At 44.6% G+C, this 16327-nt stretch overlaps 1 protein-coding gene across 2 annotated transcripts in view; it reads right to left on the reverse strand.

The window, feature by feature from the left end:
• mpp7a (membrane palmitoylated protein 7a) overlaps positions 1–16327 on the reverse strand; it is a 261584-nt gene that overhangs the window by 21912 nt on the left and 223345 nt on the right. For both annotated transcript variants that reach the window (XM_042308490.1, XM_024393190.2), the window contains exons 13-15: positions 14738–14908; positions 8306–8386; positions 349–442 (exon numbers count right to left, since the gene is read on the reverse strand). In XM_042308490.1, the coding sequence (XP_042164424.1) occupies positions 349–442; positions 8306–8386; positions 14738–14908 (346 nt within the window). The remainder of the gene's footprint in view (positions 1–348; positions 443–8305; positions 8387–14737; positions 14909–16327) is intronic.

A 16327-nucleotide genomic window follows, 5' to 3' on the forward strand; every position in this document is an offset into this window, starting at 1 on the left:
TTTGTTACAAAGTACCACCTCACACTCAGAGCAGGAGAGCCATAGGGGGGAGCACTGGTCTATTTACAGAGAACCCTGCTCACGTCAGCTGAACTCCTTCCCCAGTCTGTCTCTCACGGTTACAGTTACACTGCCCCTAGTGGCGAAGGAGGAGACGGCCGAATTCATTGATTCCAAAACGAGATACTGAGATCTCAAATATATGAGTTATAGTTACATTACAGTTGTAGTGCGTGTGGGAATGGAAGGATGCAGATAGCTTGTATTTGCTGTTGTGCGTTTTGTATTAGAGATGAGATTAGTGCTGGTTATAGATGTTGTTTAAAGCTGTTTAAAGCCGCTACTTACTTGTTGTTTTGGATGTCCGTCTCAAATATATTTTTGGAGATGAAGTGATACTCCACCCCGTCAATCTCCTGGTTCCTCTTCGGCCGGCTGGTGTCTGTAGTACAGGGAGAGAGGAGAGAGGGGGAGAGTGAGACAGAGAGAGGGAGAGAGAGTGGGGGGTGGGGTGAGAGAGAGAAAGAAAGAAAGAGGGAGAGAGAGAAGGATGGAGAGAGATACATCACTACTAATCCAGACATTCTGAGGCATTGTTCTAACATGAATCCTTCCTTATTACCATCCCAGTAATAAGTCAGTAGTGTACACACATGCACGCACACAAACAGACAAGCACACACAAGCACGCACAGACAGGAGCAGTGCCATTAAACGGAGACTGAGAGGGTAATGTAATTGAGTTGGGTAACTCTCATTAAGATCAGTTCCTACATTTACTTCCCCATAAACCCCTGCCATTAAAAGTGTGACACGTGGAGGGAGCGCGAACGGCAGCACTGTGTATGTGCGTGTGTGTGTGTGTGTGTGAGAGCAGCTCGGACTGGCCCGGTTCCAGTGGATTTGAGTTGCGAGAGGTCCCTCTGTGCCGTCTTTGGACGTTGAACCGCCGCTTGTTTAATGAGAGCTACAGGGGTCAGAGGTCAACACCGTTACACTCCTCAGACAAATGGTCTGCACGCTCCAACCAGCTCCAAAACAAACTATTAAACTTTTATCACCATTCCTGCAACCACCACGCCAGGTTTACCGTTTTTTCCTCCTTTTTTAAAATATAATTTGGCACGTGCCTGAGATGTGGTCCTTTCTGGGATGTGGCCTCAGTCATCGGAACAGAGTGGAGGGACAGGGAGGTGTTCTTTTTCCATACTGTATGTTGTTATGTGAGTGGCCAGTGGAGTTCACGGGCGAACACCTATACTACCAGTCAAAAGTTTTAGAACACCTACTCATTCAAGGGTTTTTCCTTATTTTTACTATTGTAGAATAATAGTGAAGACATCAAAACTATGAAATGACACATATGGAATCATGTAGTAACCAAAACAGTGTTAAACAAATCTAAATATATTTTATATATGAGATTCTTCAAAGTAGCCACCCTTTATCTTGATGACAGCTTTGCACACTCTTGGCATTCTCTCAACCAGCTTCATGAGGAATACATTTTCATTTACAGGTGCGCCTTCTTAAAAGTGAATTTGTCTAATTTCTTTCCTTCTTAATGCGTTTGAGCCATCAGTTGTGTTGTGACAAGGTAGGGGGGTACAGAAGATGGTATTTTACCAAATAGGGCGAAGTCCATATTATGGCAAGAACAGCTCAAATAAGCAAAGAGAAACGGCAGTCCATCATTCCTTTAAGACATGAAGGTCAGTCAATACGGAACATTTTCAAGAACTTTGAAAGTTTCTTCAATGCGGTCGCAAAAACCATCAATCGTTATGATGAAACTGGCTCTCATAAGAACCGCCACAGGAATGGAAGACCCAGAGTTACCTCTGCTGCAGAGGATAAGTTCATTACCAGCCTCAGAAATTGCAGCCCAAATAAATACTTCACAGAGTTCAAGTAACAGACACATGTCAACATCAACTGTTCAGAGGAATCAGGCCTTTATGGTCGAATTGCTGCAAAGAAACCACTACTAAAGGACACCAATAAGAAGAAGAGACTTGTTTGGGCCAAGAAACACGAGCAATGGACATTAGACCGGTGAAATTGTGTCCTTTGGTCTGGAGTCCAAATTGGAGATTTTTTGGTTCCAACCGCCGTGTCTTTGTGAGAACGGATGATCTCCGCATGTGTATTTCCCACCATAAAGCATGGAGGAGGAGGTGTGATGGTGTGGGGGTGCTTTGCTGGTGACACTGTCTGTGATTGATTTAGAAATCAAGGCACACTTAACCAGCATGGCTACCACAGCATTCTGCAGTGATACGCCATCCCATCTGGTTTGAGCTAAGTGGGACTATCATTTGTTTTTCAACAGGACAATGACCCAACACACCTCCAGGCTGTGCATGGGCTATTTGACCAAGAAGGAGAGTGATGGAGTGCTGCATCAGATGCCCTGGCCTCCACAATCCCCCAACCTCAACCCAATTGAGATGGTTTGGGATGAGTTGAACCGCAGAGTGAAGGAAAAGCAGCCAACAAGTGCTCAGCATTTGTGGGAATTCCCTCAATACTGTTGGAAAAGCATTCGAGGTGAAGCTGACTGAGAGAATGCAAAGTGTGTGCAAAGCTGACAACAAGGTGAAGGGTGGTTACTTTGAAGAATGTCAAATATAAAATTGGTTACTACATGACTCCATATATGTTATTTCATAGTTTTGATGTCTTCACTACTTTCTACAATGTAGAAAATAGTAAAGATGAAGAAAAATCCTTGAATGAGTTGGTGTTCTAAAACTTTTGACTGGTAGTGTACGTGATTTACTGGATCTGTTGCTCAGTTTGAAAACGGTAAATCGATCCTTCCCAAAAGAGACAAGAGGAAGAACTAGACTCTGCAAATAATCAAGTACTCATCAACAAACTAAGTTTTCTGGGAGAGGGGAGGAGGAGGGCTTGGCTACAGGAACAGTCACTATTCTCGAGGGTAGGAAGAAGAGGAGGAGCAAGGCCACTGTCATTGCCGGGCCTGGAAAGTAAGGTCTCTGTCAGGACTGGGAGGCAGCTAGTGCTAGCTGCTACATAAGTAGGCCTGGTAGCTTACACCTGTGATGGTGTTTCATGAGTCGAGGACGAGGTGGTAGCTTTGCTGATCTTCAGCAATTTGGCATGAGCTTAAACAAATCAAGCTTTTTTTGCTGCATTTTTGTGCACCACTTGGTCTTGCCTTTAGTTTATCCATCTTGAATAATGCACTCACTCTCCATTCGAGTCCGACCTAACTTTTTTTTAAACTTGAAAGCCAATTAGGTAAGTTGGCCCGAGGCGGGCTGCCACCGGCACCGCTGAGAAATAGGCTAATTAGATGCATGAAAACAATATTGTCTGTTTGCCTACTACCCCTGTATACTGAACAAAAATATATGTAATGTGTTGGTCCCATGATTCTTTAAATAAAAGATCCCAGAAATGTTCCATACACACAAAAAGCTTATTTCTCTCAAATGTTGTGCACAAATTTGTTTCCATCCCTTTTAGTGAGCATGTCTCTTTTGCCAAGATAATCTATTCACCTAACAGGTGTGGCATACCAAAAAACTGACTAAACAGCATGGCCATTACACAGGTGCACCTTGTGCTGGGTACATTAAAAAGCCACTCTAAAATGTGTAGTTTGTCACACAACACAATGCCAGAGATGTCTCAAGTTTTGTGGGAGTGTGCATTTCGCATGCTGACTGCAGAAATGTCCACCAGAGCTGTTGTTGCCAGTGGAAGTAGGAACCTCCACCTTGCATAAGGCATCGCAGCTGGTACAGCTGCCAGCAAAACAGTTGACATCCAACTGCTGCTTCACTGCTCATATCCTATCATTATATTATATTATTAAATTATATACTAAACACAGATGAGGGGAAACTACAAAACCTTAAGAGGGACAAACAAACAGCACATGCAGCACATCTCACAAACACAGAATAGTGCCAGTTCAGCCTCTTAAGAATGGAAGAGGGCCAGGTTACTCTCAGCACGGTCAGTTGGTGAGGGACTCTCAGCACGGTCAGTTGGTGAGTGAATTCAGATGGAGCCCTTGGAAAGATGATACCCAAAATTAATATTTTCGGATACAAAGACGATGCTGTATCAACAAAAAACAGATTGCAACTCGCAAAACGTGCGGGAAGAAAATTACAGATGAAGGCACAACAACTTCCAACTTTGTTGGACATTTGAAGCTGCACAAAGAACGGTAAGTCGTGGCTAATATAGCCGACAGCTATATATTTTATTACTTTACTAGTGTAGCATGTAGGTTAAATCAATGAGGTCAGTGCATCCAAGATTGAGCTACAACTGGCTAGGAAGTTGGTCGGCTAAATCCTGCCTGATGTTCCTAAAACAAGGTTGGGCGATAGTGTACAAGCCTACATCGCCCGATCACTATCGGGTCTTTCTCATGGCTACCCATGTATTTTCATCGAAATATAACATTTATTTGGAAAGTAATAAATATATAGATATTTTTAAAAGCATCCAGGATTTGCGTAAATGTAATATACAAACTATTACTCTTGTTAAAAATAGGAAATGCTATTACATTTGGTGAAGAGCACATTATGACTTGTTTAGGACTCGAAACTCAAAGTTTAGGACTTGAGACTTGTCGGTCTTGACTTGGGACTTGACTTGGGACTTGAGTGCTACGACTTGAGACTTACTTGTGACTTGTAAAACAATGACTTGGTCCCACCTCTGGTCACCAGACATGTCACCCAATGAGCATATTTGGAATGCTCTAGATTGACGTGCACGACATCGTGTTCCAGTTCCTGCCAATATCCAGCCACTTCGCACAGCCATTGAAGAGGAGTGAGACAACATTCCGCAGGCCACAGTCAACAGCCTGATCAACTCTATGCAAAGGAGATGTGTCGCGAAGCATAAGACAATTGGTGATCACACCAGTTACTGACTGGTTTTCTGATCCACGCCCCTACTTTAAAAATATATATATTTATGACCAACATATGCATATCTGTATTCCCAGTCATGTGAAATCCATATATTTGGTTCTAATGATTTTATTTAGATTGACAGATTTCCTTATATGATCTCAACTCAGGATCACCTTTGAAATTGTTGCATGTTATTTTAATATTTTTGTTTAGTGTCGATTGGACAATACAAAACACTTTACTTGCTACATGTGGAAATGAAAAACAAGGGTTACTGTCAAAATGATTTATTAAAATAAATAATCAAATATAGACATTGGTGTGAGATGATGGGCTCATGGGCCCCCAGAGCTCATGGACCCCCCAGCCTTTGCGTGGGCTGCAGGGGCTTCCACTACGCCCTTGCTTTCAGTACATATAGACAAAACGAATCCATATTATTTACCATCTGCTCAGTGGCATAGGAAATATTTACGGTGCAACAAAGGAATCTGAAATGAATTTCTTTCCCCAATCATGGAAAATATCTGTCAGTGATTCTGGCCTCAAATCAAAATGTTTAACCCCTATCCTAATTGGCTTATTGCAATCATTTTAGTGTTTCTGACTGGCTGGTTTACATTTGACATACAGAGGGAGGGAAGAAAAAGCCTTAACTTCAGAAATATGTCGTTTTTTTATTAACAAAGGGGGTAGCAGCAAGTGTTAAATATATCCATCTGTAGCCTGTACGTTGGCAGTGATCAAATAAAAAGGGGAAAATAGATACTTTCCGAGACCCTTTCCCTCTCAATGAAACACAGAGGTCTAGTACACTATATGTCATCATCTATAAGGGGTTAGACTATGTCTGGGGCCTATTATACATACAACCATGGGTCACATTTGTGAACAATTAACAGCAGGAACTATGGGGAATAGAGTGACTGCGATGGGATTTTAATACCAGTGACATTTCAAGTGTCAGACGTAGAATGGGACACATCCATTATGCCACGCTGCATGTTACAATCATGGCAATTAATATCAACAGTTTCCCTTTTTCCTCTCCTCCTCGCACATTTGCCAGCTAGCCTGCAGTAAATATGCAATTACTCAGCTTAACTGCATAAATCAAACCAATTCATTTGTTCTAACATGTTGGCCTTGGTTAGGGCTTGTGGGCTCAGAAATAGTTTTTTGCTCCTCCACGCTGAAGAAAACCCTAGAAAAAGTTAAAATCTCAGCGTTGGCAGCGGTGTGAGTCAAAGTCACAAGCATTATAGTGCTGGATGGTGTCCAGCATTATGGCAAGCTGTCATTTTGTTCTTATAGATGGAGGGAGGTGGAGAGTGGGGAGGGAGAGGAGAGAGAGAGGGGAAGGGTGTACAGTGGTGGTGCCAAAACATGAGGCAGTGGAATGGCATTTCTTCAGGAGGTAGAAAATAAAGCACTGTTTCCTCCATCACTCTCGGCTTGTCATACAGGCTGCGAAAAACAGACAATTACACTCAGGAGGAGAACCACTCCACTCGCCTGGGTCTGAGAGTGTGTGTGTGTGTGTGTGTGTGTGTGTGTGTGTGTGTGTGTGTGTGTGTGTGTGTGTGAGAGTGTATGTGTCTGTCTGGAGGACTGGGGCCTTGAGACGCACAGTCCCCCAGCCTGAGAGCAACGCCTTGGCGTTAGTCACTCCCAGACACCTCAGTGTGTATGAGTGTTTCTGTGCGTGAGTGTGTGTGTGCCTCCGTGCATGGGTCTATGGACATTCACCCTTATCAACAACCACGAAGGCGAAAACCAAATTGGCAGCAGAACGCTAAAACCCCTTCATCCAGGGTGATTGTCCGATTTCTTACCAGCTTAAAAATCACAGGGGACATTTGGCCTCAGTTTAGAATCTAACCTGGAACCCTGTACGTTCAGTGTACACTACCAGTCATTGTGTGTGAGGGTTCAGCTCACTGTGGGAATCCAGCCAGAAACTAGACAGAGTGTCCGTCCAAAATGGCACCCTATTCCCTATACACAAAACATTAGGAACACCTTCCTAATATTGAGTGCAACCCCTTTTGCCCTCAGAACAGCTTCAATTAGTTGGGGCATGGAATACAAGGTGTCGAAAGATATGTTGACTCCAACAGTTGTGTCAAGTTAGCTGGATGTCCTTTTGGTGGTTGACCATTCTTGATACACATGGGAAACAGTTGAGCATGAAAAATTTGGCAGCGTTGCAGTTCTTGACACACTTAAACCGGTGCACCTGGCACTTAAATATTTTGTATTCCCCATTCACCCTCTGAATGGCACATATACACAATCCATGTCACACTTGTCTCAAGGCTTAAAAACCTTTCTTTAACCTGTCTCCTCCCCTTCATCTAAACTGATAAAAGTGGATCAAAAGGTGACATCAATAAGGAATCATAGTGTTTGGTCAGCAGCATACCACCCTGTATACCACCCTGTATCCCACTGCTGGCTTGCTGCTGAAGCTAAGCAGGGTTGGTCCCTGGATGGGAGACCAGATGCTGCTGGAAGTGGTGTTGGAGGGCCAGTAGGAGGCACTCTATTCTCTGGTCAATTTGTTTTAATTATCTCAATGCTCCAGGGAAGTGATTTGGGACATTGCTGTCTTTCGGATGGGACGTTAAACAGATATCCTGACTCTCTGTGGTCAACAAAGATCCCATGGTACTTACCGTAAGAGTAGGGGTGTTAATTCTGGTGTCCTGGACAAATTCCCAATCATACCATCATGACCACCTAATCATCCCCAGCTTCCAATTGGCTCATTCATCTCAGTAACTATTTACCAGGTCATTGCTGTAAATGAGAATGTGTTCTCAGTCAACTTACCTGGTAAAATATTTTTCATTCACTTGGTCAGTCTATGTCATGGAACATTTTTTGTACACAGCTTCATCTGCCCTGGTAAAAAGTAGTGCACTACATAGTGAACAGGGTGTCATTTGGGATGCACACAGAGCAACTTGTCTCCATAACCATCTGATACAGACCAGAGCTTCTATTATTATTGATTACAAAGACAAGAGCATCCATCCTGTTGCCTGTCAGTCTCACTGTCTGGGGATGGTAAGAGAGGCTGAGGAGGAAACCAAAGGACTACTTCAGACCCTAAAACCATCTGCCAATAAAAGGATCCAAAACATATGGAGGAGAGGATATCTAAACTCAGACTGACCACAACCGAAGAGAGACCCCCCCCCACACACACACACTCCTAGTCTGGCAGAGATGTTCTAGTTTTACGGGTCAGCGGCAGCTGGACACACGCACACACACACACCTCCACCAGTCTGGGTCAGCGGCGGGTGGAAATACTATTGTATGTGTATGCGTGTGTGTGTGTGCGTGTCTAACTGTAACTACGGGTCACAAGCGGGTAGACTTACGTGGCACGGTAACGCTGAAGTGTCGGGGGTCAGAGATCAGCAGCTTCGTCTTCAGCTCATTTAGACCTACCCCCGCGGGACCTGGAGAGAGACAGAGACAAAGAGTGAGCAAGAGAGAGAGAGGCAGAGAGGGACGGAAAGAGGGAGGAAGAGAAAGGGAGTTTAGCATTATTAAAACAACATCAGTCATGCAGTCATCACTGCCTCCTCATAATGACGGTGGGCTAGCGAGAGGCCGGGCCGGAGGAGCGAGGCAGTGTGGAGGCCAGGCCCAGGACAGGACGCAGCGGAATGTTTTCCGTCCCATACGCCAATGACAGACACTGACAAATGGAGCTCAGGCCAAGTTTCAGCACCGACCGTTTGTGTGCTGGTGTTTACAGACCTACTGAAGGCAGACCCACATACATACACACACACCTCGGTCCACGGTTTGGAACTGAGAGGGCCAGATTGTGAAACTCACTGACCGAGACCTCTGTGCTCTCACTACTGTAAATATGACTGGGGTGTAGTGACAGGAGGAGAAAAGGAGGAGAGGAGTGAGGGAGAGAGAGGATTGCAGCACCAAAGGGGCCTGCCAAGAGAGCACTTTGTTGTGTTTCCCTGAACAGCCTGAAAAATCAACAAGGACCCGTCCCAGTGGGCAGCTGGGTTTTCCATCACATCTACTGGAGAGAGGGAGGGAGGAAGGGGAGGAGAGCAGTAGGGAAGAGGGAGAGAGGGATGGAGAGAGGGAGGGATAGAGCGAGAGAGGGAGATAGGGATGGAGAGATGTAAGGAGGGTGAGAGAGAGTGGGAGAGCGAAAGAGAGAGAGAGAAGGGGGGTAATGCAATATTGATTTGTCTGCGGCTCCAGAGCCTTGCGCTCCCACCTCTGACATCTCCCCCTCTCTCTCTTCCCCCTGTCTCCCTCTACACCCTCCTGAAAAGATATACTCGATGACTTCAGCAGGAATGGCTAAGCTGATATATGAGACTAATTCAAACAGTCTCCATATAGATGTCTTCAAATAGTGTGGACAACAATCAATTCCGGAAGTACAAGGTTCCATGCCCCTGGTTCTAGAAGCATTACCGCGGCAACTAGCTCCACAGCTGCTCTATACAGTCCACTTGTAGAAAGGCACAAAGGCAGGGTTGATCCTGGACGGAATTCCTGACATGGTTGTCGTTCTGGGCAGGCACCACGAACGCATCAGGCCCTATTGGAAATTCATTTTCGCAGGCAAATGTGTTTAGCAGGCCGCCATCTAAAACAAATGGACATTGAGTTCACTCACTGATGTGGATGAGGTGGAAAAAGAGAGTGAGAGCAAGAGAGAGAAAAAATAGGGAGATGGGGTTATAAGCTGAAGTTGAACACAAGCGCTGTACTGTTAGACATCAGAGTGTGGATCCTATTCCCCCTGTCTGTTTGTCTCTGTCCTATCTGGTGCGTTAACCTACACTTCACCCGTCCGTCCGTCCGTCCGTCCGTCCAGAGAGGTTTTAAGCTGCTCTGATAAACAGGTGCAAGCAGACTGCCTTTTAGAGCCGGTGTGTGTGTGTGTGAGAATGAGACAGAGAGCCACTTCAGGCCACGCAACACACACCTACAGTCCTGATGCAGACAGACAATAACACTCGTAACACTCTCTAGTCCTAGGCTGCTTCCCAAATGGCATCCTATTCACTATAAGCCCAGGTCAAAAGCAGTGCACTACATAGACAATAGAGTACCATTTGAGACACAGCCCTAGTTTACCGCTCGGCCATATGTCCTCCGTCACATGGTCCCTGTAAGTGATAAAAGCTGTTTCCTCAGCACATTCATCCTCTGTTCCCTGTGTAAGAAAAATAAAAAGGAGAGATCGACCAATAGCGCGGGCCGCCGGGCTCTAGCAAAGTGCGGTCGCCATCTCACATAAACAGCACATGGCCGCGTGAAGACGGCAATCAATCTTTCAGGAGAGTTTTTAGAGAAAAAGTCCAAAAGGGGTCTTGACGCTCCTCGCCACGTAGATTTATTAAGACGAGGAAACGGAGTTAACTTTTTAAATTTGTTTTGAGAGACCACAAGGAATGTGACTGTGCTGTTTAAAGAAGGATGTGTGTGTGTGTGTGTGTGTGTGTGACCGTGCTGTTTAAAGAAGGATGTGTGTGTGTGTGGCGGCGGAGATCTGGCATGTTGTTGTAGGTGTTAAAGGCGCTGGAGCGTACTAATACAGGCCTTTTATGACCCGTATCTCAGAACAGTGGTAAGACAGAGAAGCAGGCTGCAGGCGGCCATGCTACTACCCCCCAGTCTAGGTCTGCTTCCCAAATGTCAGTCAATTCCCTTTATAGTGCAATACTTTTGACCAGTGCCAATAGGGCAGTTTACTATAAAGGGAATAGGGAGCCATTTGGTACACAGCCCCAGAGATCAGAGTTTTTAGTTCAAACACGGTTGTTTGTCTGAAGTAATGCGGAGTAGAGCTGAGCAGCGGTGGTTGTTGGCCCCTCTTCCCGGCGGTATCAGGCCCCACTACGAGCACCTCACTGTGGGATGACAAATGGCTCACGCTCCCTTACACTTCTACAGCTCTCATTACACCATTCTCACCTTCTACATCGCTCCCTCTCCATGCGCTTTCTGGCTATAGGGACCTATAGGGAACAGGGTGCTGTTTGGGACACATCCTCTCACTATCTCTACATCTGATGTACGGCGGAGGACATTCTTCAGAATGCCTCGGACGGCCATTAAGGCCTGTGGTGGATTCCACTTGTGCTATCTTCTGCCAATTCAATATGCTGCCCGTGAGGCCTACACTACACTGTGGTCTCTGGTCTGGGGCTTATTGTCAGAACGAGCAGAAATAAAGAGACCGCTCTATTGTGCATTGTTTGTTTTTAACAATCTCCAATACAATGGCAACCTTATAAAATAAAAAAGCCCCAATAAAAAAGCATATTTCTTTGCAATTGTTTCTGGATTATACTTGATTGTTATAGTGTGTTGAGTTGTGTTGTATTGCGTCTCACCCCTCTCTCTCCCCAAGCCATCAAGAAGGAGGGAACGTGGTGGGTCGGTGCTCCTGCCCTCCTCTACTCCACTACAGGCAGGCAGGTTGCAGTGCCAGTAAAAGTGTCAGCCTGCATTACTGCCCTCATTAGAGAAACCGCCTTTAATATCTGAAGTCTTAATAACTTCCAGGCCAAACGCAGAGCATATCACATAGAGTTAGAGCTGAGGGGAAGCGGAGGGGCGATGTGGACGGTGTGAGGCCTATCCAACCTCCACTGCCTCCCACCACCCGGCCAGACAGAGCAGGCAGGGCTAGAGTAACCTCAGACTCCCAATGCCAACCCTGCTCTCTTCAGCCCAATAAGCCTAGGACGACAACTATATGCTGAACAATATCATAAGGCCGCAAACGTATTAAATCTCATTCGATGTCTTACATTTTTCCACTTACGGTAAGAATATCAGATTCTAGTGAAACTAAATTGACCTTAGCTTTACAGTAAAACAGGGAAGAATGTAGAGGTAAACATATCAATTGGCTCTGATAAATAATCAGATTTCATTTGAGAAAACATCAGTGGTTTTCAGTGAACTGTGTATGTGTAAAATATATATTTTTATTGGCCCCGCAGATAAGCATCTTGATTTGAACTCTGTAATGCAATCTCTCGGTTACCGACATCCATGCTAATAAGAGTAGGGAGAGTATAAGGTCTACGTTGTTCGTTAGCGCTTATTTTTGACTTTACATCCACACTGAGGAATACATAGCTCGACGGATGTTGGATGCTCCAGGGACCTTCCTTCCAATAGGAAAACAACGAGAAGAATGCTGTTTTACTTTTGAGTGGAGTGTGGCTGTGTGTCAGTGGAGATGGAAAGAGGAATGAGGATGGGGCCAAGGCAAGCTCAGCACAGAAGACTGCATGGTGCAGTGTTTAGAGGACCGACACACCGACTTCACTTTACCCCCATAACGAGGTGCCTGACGTTTAAAATCGAGATAGATTGAGGAAGGGAGAGAGAAATCGAGTTCCTCATGAGCTCATAGCTGTAAGAAAAAAGTGGGACAACTTCAGGGGGGAGAAAAGAAAGGAGAGCATAAAGGAGGGGAAACATAAAATCAGATCTCTCCTTTTGTCCTTTGCTTCGTTAGGTGTGGTTGTTGTCCAGTTTACAGAAGCCAATTGAAAATATTTACATTAGAGTTACAGAGGAGAGAGAGGCTGTGGAGGCTTGCACTGTGCTGCACAACCGGACATGCTGCCTGGCAAGAAAATGGGCTAGCTAATTAGCAACACCCTATGATGAAGTCCATGCCACTGCATTTCACTACACCAAGGCCTGGTCAATTCATGCTAAAACAGCCTTGCTTCGACACAAGCCTCTCTGTCTCCTTCTGTTATTAAAGAGCATAAAAAAGAAAGAGAACAATATCGTCAGAAAGAAGAATGATTCATATCCAGCTGCACCGATCGGTAGGATTTCTAACCTTGAGAAGAAAAAGCGATGTGTGAGGTATACATTCATTATTTGTGTCATTTGCAATAATAGTTCCAATATTTCTATTCAGGTTGTAAGTCTTAATTCTGTTGCACCTGGGCTTAACGTTATTGTTCCACCAGTCGTTGGCACAAAGCTTTACTCAAAGCTACAAAAGAAACAATAAAAAAATGGGGCTAAATTCATTTCAATAGTTTGGCACTTTACAAAGCCTTCTGGAGGACTTTGAAATACCAGCCTTAAAGGCAAGTGTTAACAATTCTGTAGTCTAAAGAAAGAGGGAAAATGAACATTGAGAGTCAGAGCAAGGTGCTGTAAATGAAAAGCACCAAATATGACTGAATCCCCAGCCTGCCAGCCCTGTAGATTCCACCAGGGATTTGAAAGTTAAGGGGGCTTGCATGTATTGCAAAACAAATAGCTAAATGGCATTATACTGGGAAAGATGGGATAATCTGTGGACATCAGAGTGTTGGAGTTAAAATCAGAATAAATGGTGGATTGGCCGCTGTGGGTGAAAATGCAGCACTTGAAGAAAGAGGAAATTAGTAATATAATTATTTAACTACAGGTACCGTAGATGTGAGAGAAAATAGCTGTAAGTAGCAGTAGAAGTATTGATATCTGTTAGTTTACTCCAATCAGGGTAGGGATGGTAGGGTGGGGGTATAGAGAAAAATAAATAAATAAATAAGGGGGATTAGAAATGATGCAGACAATTCAATTGATGGAACCTACAATCTATCTGCAATATTAAAAAAAGGAAAACAAGAAAACAGCCTCTCTCTCGCTCTCTCTTTCTCAAGCTCTCTTTCCCTCTCTTTCTCAAGCTCTCTTTCCCTCTCTTTCCCTCTCTTTCTCAAGCTCTCTTTCCCTCTCTTTCTCAAGCTCTCTTTCTCTCTCTTTCCCTCTCTTTCTTAAGCTCTCTTTCCCTCTCTTTCTCAAGCTCTCTTTCCCTCTCTTTCTCAAGCTCTCTTTCCCTCTCTTTCTCAAGCTCTCTTTCCCTCTCTTTCTCAAGCTCTCTTTCCCTCTCTTTCCCTCTCTTTCTTAAGCTCTCTTTCCCTCTCTTTCTCAAGCTCTCTTTCCCTCTCTTTCTCAAGCTCTCTTTCCCTCTCTTTCTCAAGCTCTCTTTCCCTCTCTTTCTCAAGCTCTCTTTCCCTCTCTTTCTTAAGCTCTCTTTCCCTCTCTTTCTCAAGCTCTCTTTCCCTCTCTTTCTCAAGCTCTCTTTCCCTCTCTTTCTCAAGCTCTCTTTCCCTCTCTTTCTCAAGCTCTCTTTCCCTCTCTTTCTCAAGCTCTCTTTCCCTCTCTTTCTCGAGCTCTCTTTCCCTCTCTTTCACAAGCTCTCTCTCGCTCTCTCTTTCTGGGGAAACCAGTTTTAGACTTAAACAATGGCCTCTGCCTTTCCAATTCCAACGGCCTAGCAGTCCCCTGGTGTCCCATGGTGGTAGTATTCAGTTACTCACCGACTACAGCAGGACCACCAGCCCAGTCCCCCTGCTCCCAGTCCCCCATGGTGGTAGTAGTCAGTTACTCACCGACTACAGCAGGACCACCAGCCCAGTCCCCCTGCTCCCAGTCCCCCATGGTGGTAGTAGTCAGTTACTCACCGACTACAGCAGGACCACCAGCCCAGTCCCCCTGCTCCCAGTCCCCCATGGTGGTAGTATTCAGTTACTCACCGACTACAGCAGGACCACCAGCCAAGTCCCTCTGCTCTCAGTCCCCCATGGTGGTAGTAGTCAGTTACTCACCAACTACAGCAGGACCACCAGCCAAGTCCCCCTGCTCCCAGTCCCCCATGGTGGTAGTAGTCAGTTACTTGGCACCACTCTGCCATTGCCTGTGTGTATGTGTGTGACTGACTGTGTGTGTGTTTGTGTCTGTGTGTGTGTGTGACTGACTGTGTGTGTGTTTGTGTCTGTGTGTGTGTTACTCACCGACGAGGACCACAAGCCTGTGCATGGCCCCACTCTGCCTGCGGTGTGGAGTCACCTCCTCGTAGGTGGGCACGTCAGCCATGTCGTACTGCTCACTCTTCTTACACTCATACATGGATTTGTTGGTCTTCTTGTCTCGCCTGCTGAGGCGGAAGCTCCGGCGAAAACCAGCTACAAATCAGAGAGAGGTGGAGGGGGGAGTGAGAAAGAGAATGTTTAGTCAGTCAATAAGGGGAAGAAAGGAGGCTGTGTGTGTACAGTATGTACCAGTGCCCTCAGACAGTATTCACACCCTTTTGACTTTTTACACAATTTGTTGTGTTAAGGCCTGAACTAAAAATTGATTAAATTGAGATTTTTGGGTACAGAATAATATATTAATATATTCCAAAACATGCATCCATGTTTACAACAAGGCACTAAAAGTAATACTGCAAAACATGTGGCAAAGCAATTCACTTTTTGTCGTGAAAACAAAGTGTTATGTTTGGGGCAAATCCAATACAACACATTACTGAGCGCCACTCTCCACATTTTCAAGCATAGTGGTGGCTGTATCATGTTATGGTTATGCTTGTAACTGTTAAGGACTGGGGAGTGACCAAGTTACAGTTTTTACTTAAATATACTTGAAAATCTATGGCAAGACCTGAAAATGGTTGTCTAGCAATGATCAAGAACCAATTTGACAGAGCTTGAAGAATTTTGAAAGGAACATTTGCCAAATCTTGCACGATCCAAGAGTGGAAAGCTCTTAGAGACTTACCCAGAAAGACTCACAGCTGTAATCGCTGCCAAAGATGTTTCTAGAAAGTATTGACTCAGGGGTGTGAATAATTATGGAAATATAATATTTCTGCATTTTATTTTCAATACATTTGCAAACATTTCTTAAAACATGTTTTGACTTTGTCATTATGGGGTATTGTGTGTAGATGGGTGAGATTGTATTTATTTAATCCATTTTGAATTCAAGCTGGAATAAGTCAAGGGGTATGAATACTTTCTGAAGGCACTGTATTTGTGCCGTTTGTACAAAATGCCTGCAGATACAGATGAACAGTTATTATTGTTATTATCTTGGCAACAGTGCATTTCTGGTTTTATGTACGACAAGTGTAACATATTGAGAGTCATATCTGTGCTGTAGGTGAGAGTACTGAACACTAAGCCAAACAGTTTCTCTGTGATCAAATATGCGCCCCAAATGGTACCCTATTCCATATGCAGTGCACAACTTTGACCAAGGCCCATAGAGCTCTGGTCAAAAGTAGTGCACAATATAGGGGATATGGTTCCATTTGGGACACAGTCCTATCACTCAAGCACTTATTAACTTTTTCCCCCAAATGACATGCAACGCATTTCAATCCTCTTTTCGCACGTACATAGCTATCTGTGCAGCTCATATAAGGATCATACGTAGTGTGGTCTAAAGCTTTTATGTCATATTCTCAAAGACCATAAAAACATTATTGCCACATTCCTATCCATTTCTCCTCCCAGCCTCAGTTTATGCCATGTACCTCTGATGTAACTTCTCTCATGTCAGAGGAAGCAGCCAAAATGGCACCCTATCCCCTATAGGCC

This window comes from Oncorhynchus tshawytscha, linkage group LG29 (genome assembly GCF_018296145.1).
Source record: "Oncorhynchus tshawytscha isolate Ot180627B linkage group LG29, Otsh_v2.0, whole genome shotgun sequence".
Classification (NCBI taxonomy): Eukaryota; Metazoa; Chordata; class Actinopteri; order Salmoniformes; family Salmonidae; genus Oncorhynchus; species Oncorhynchus tshawytscha.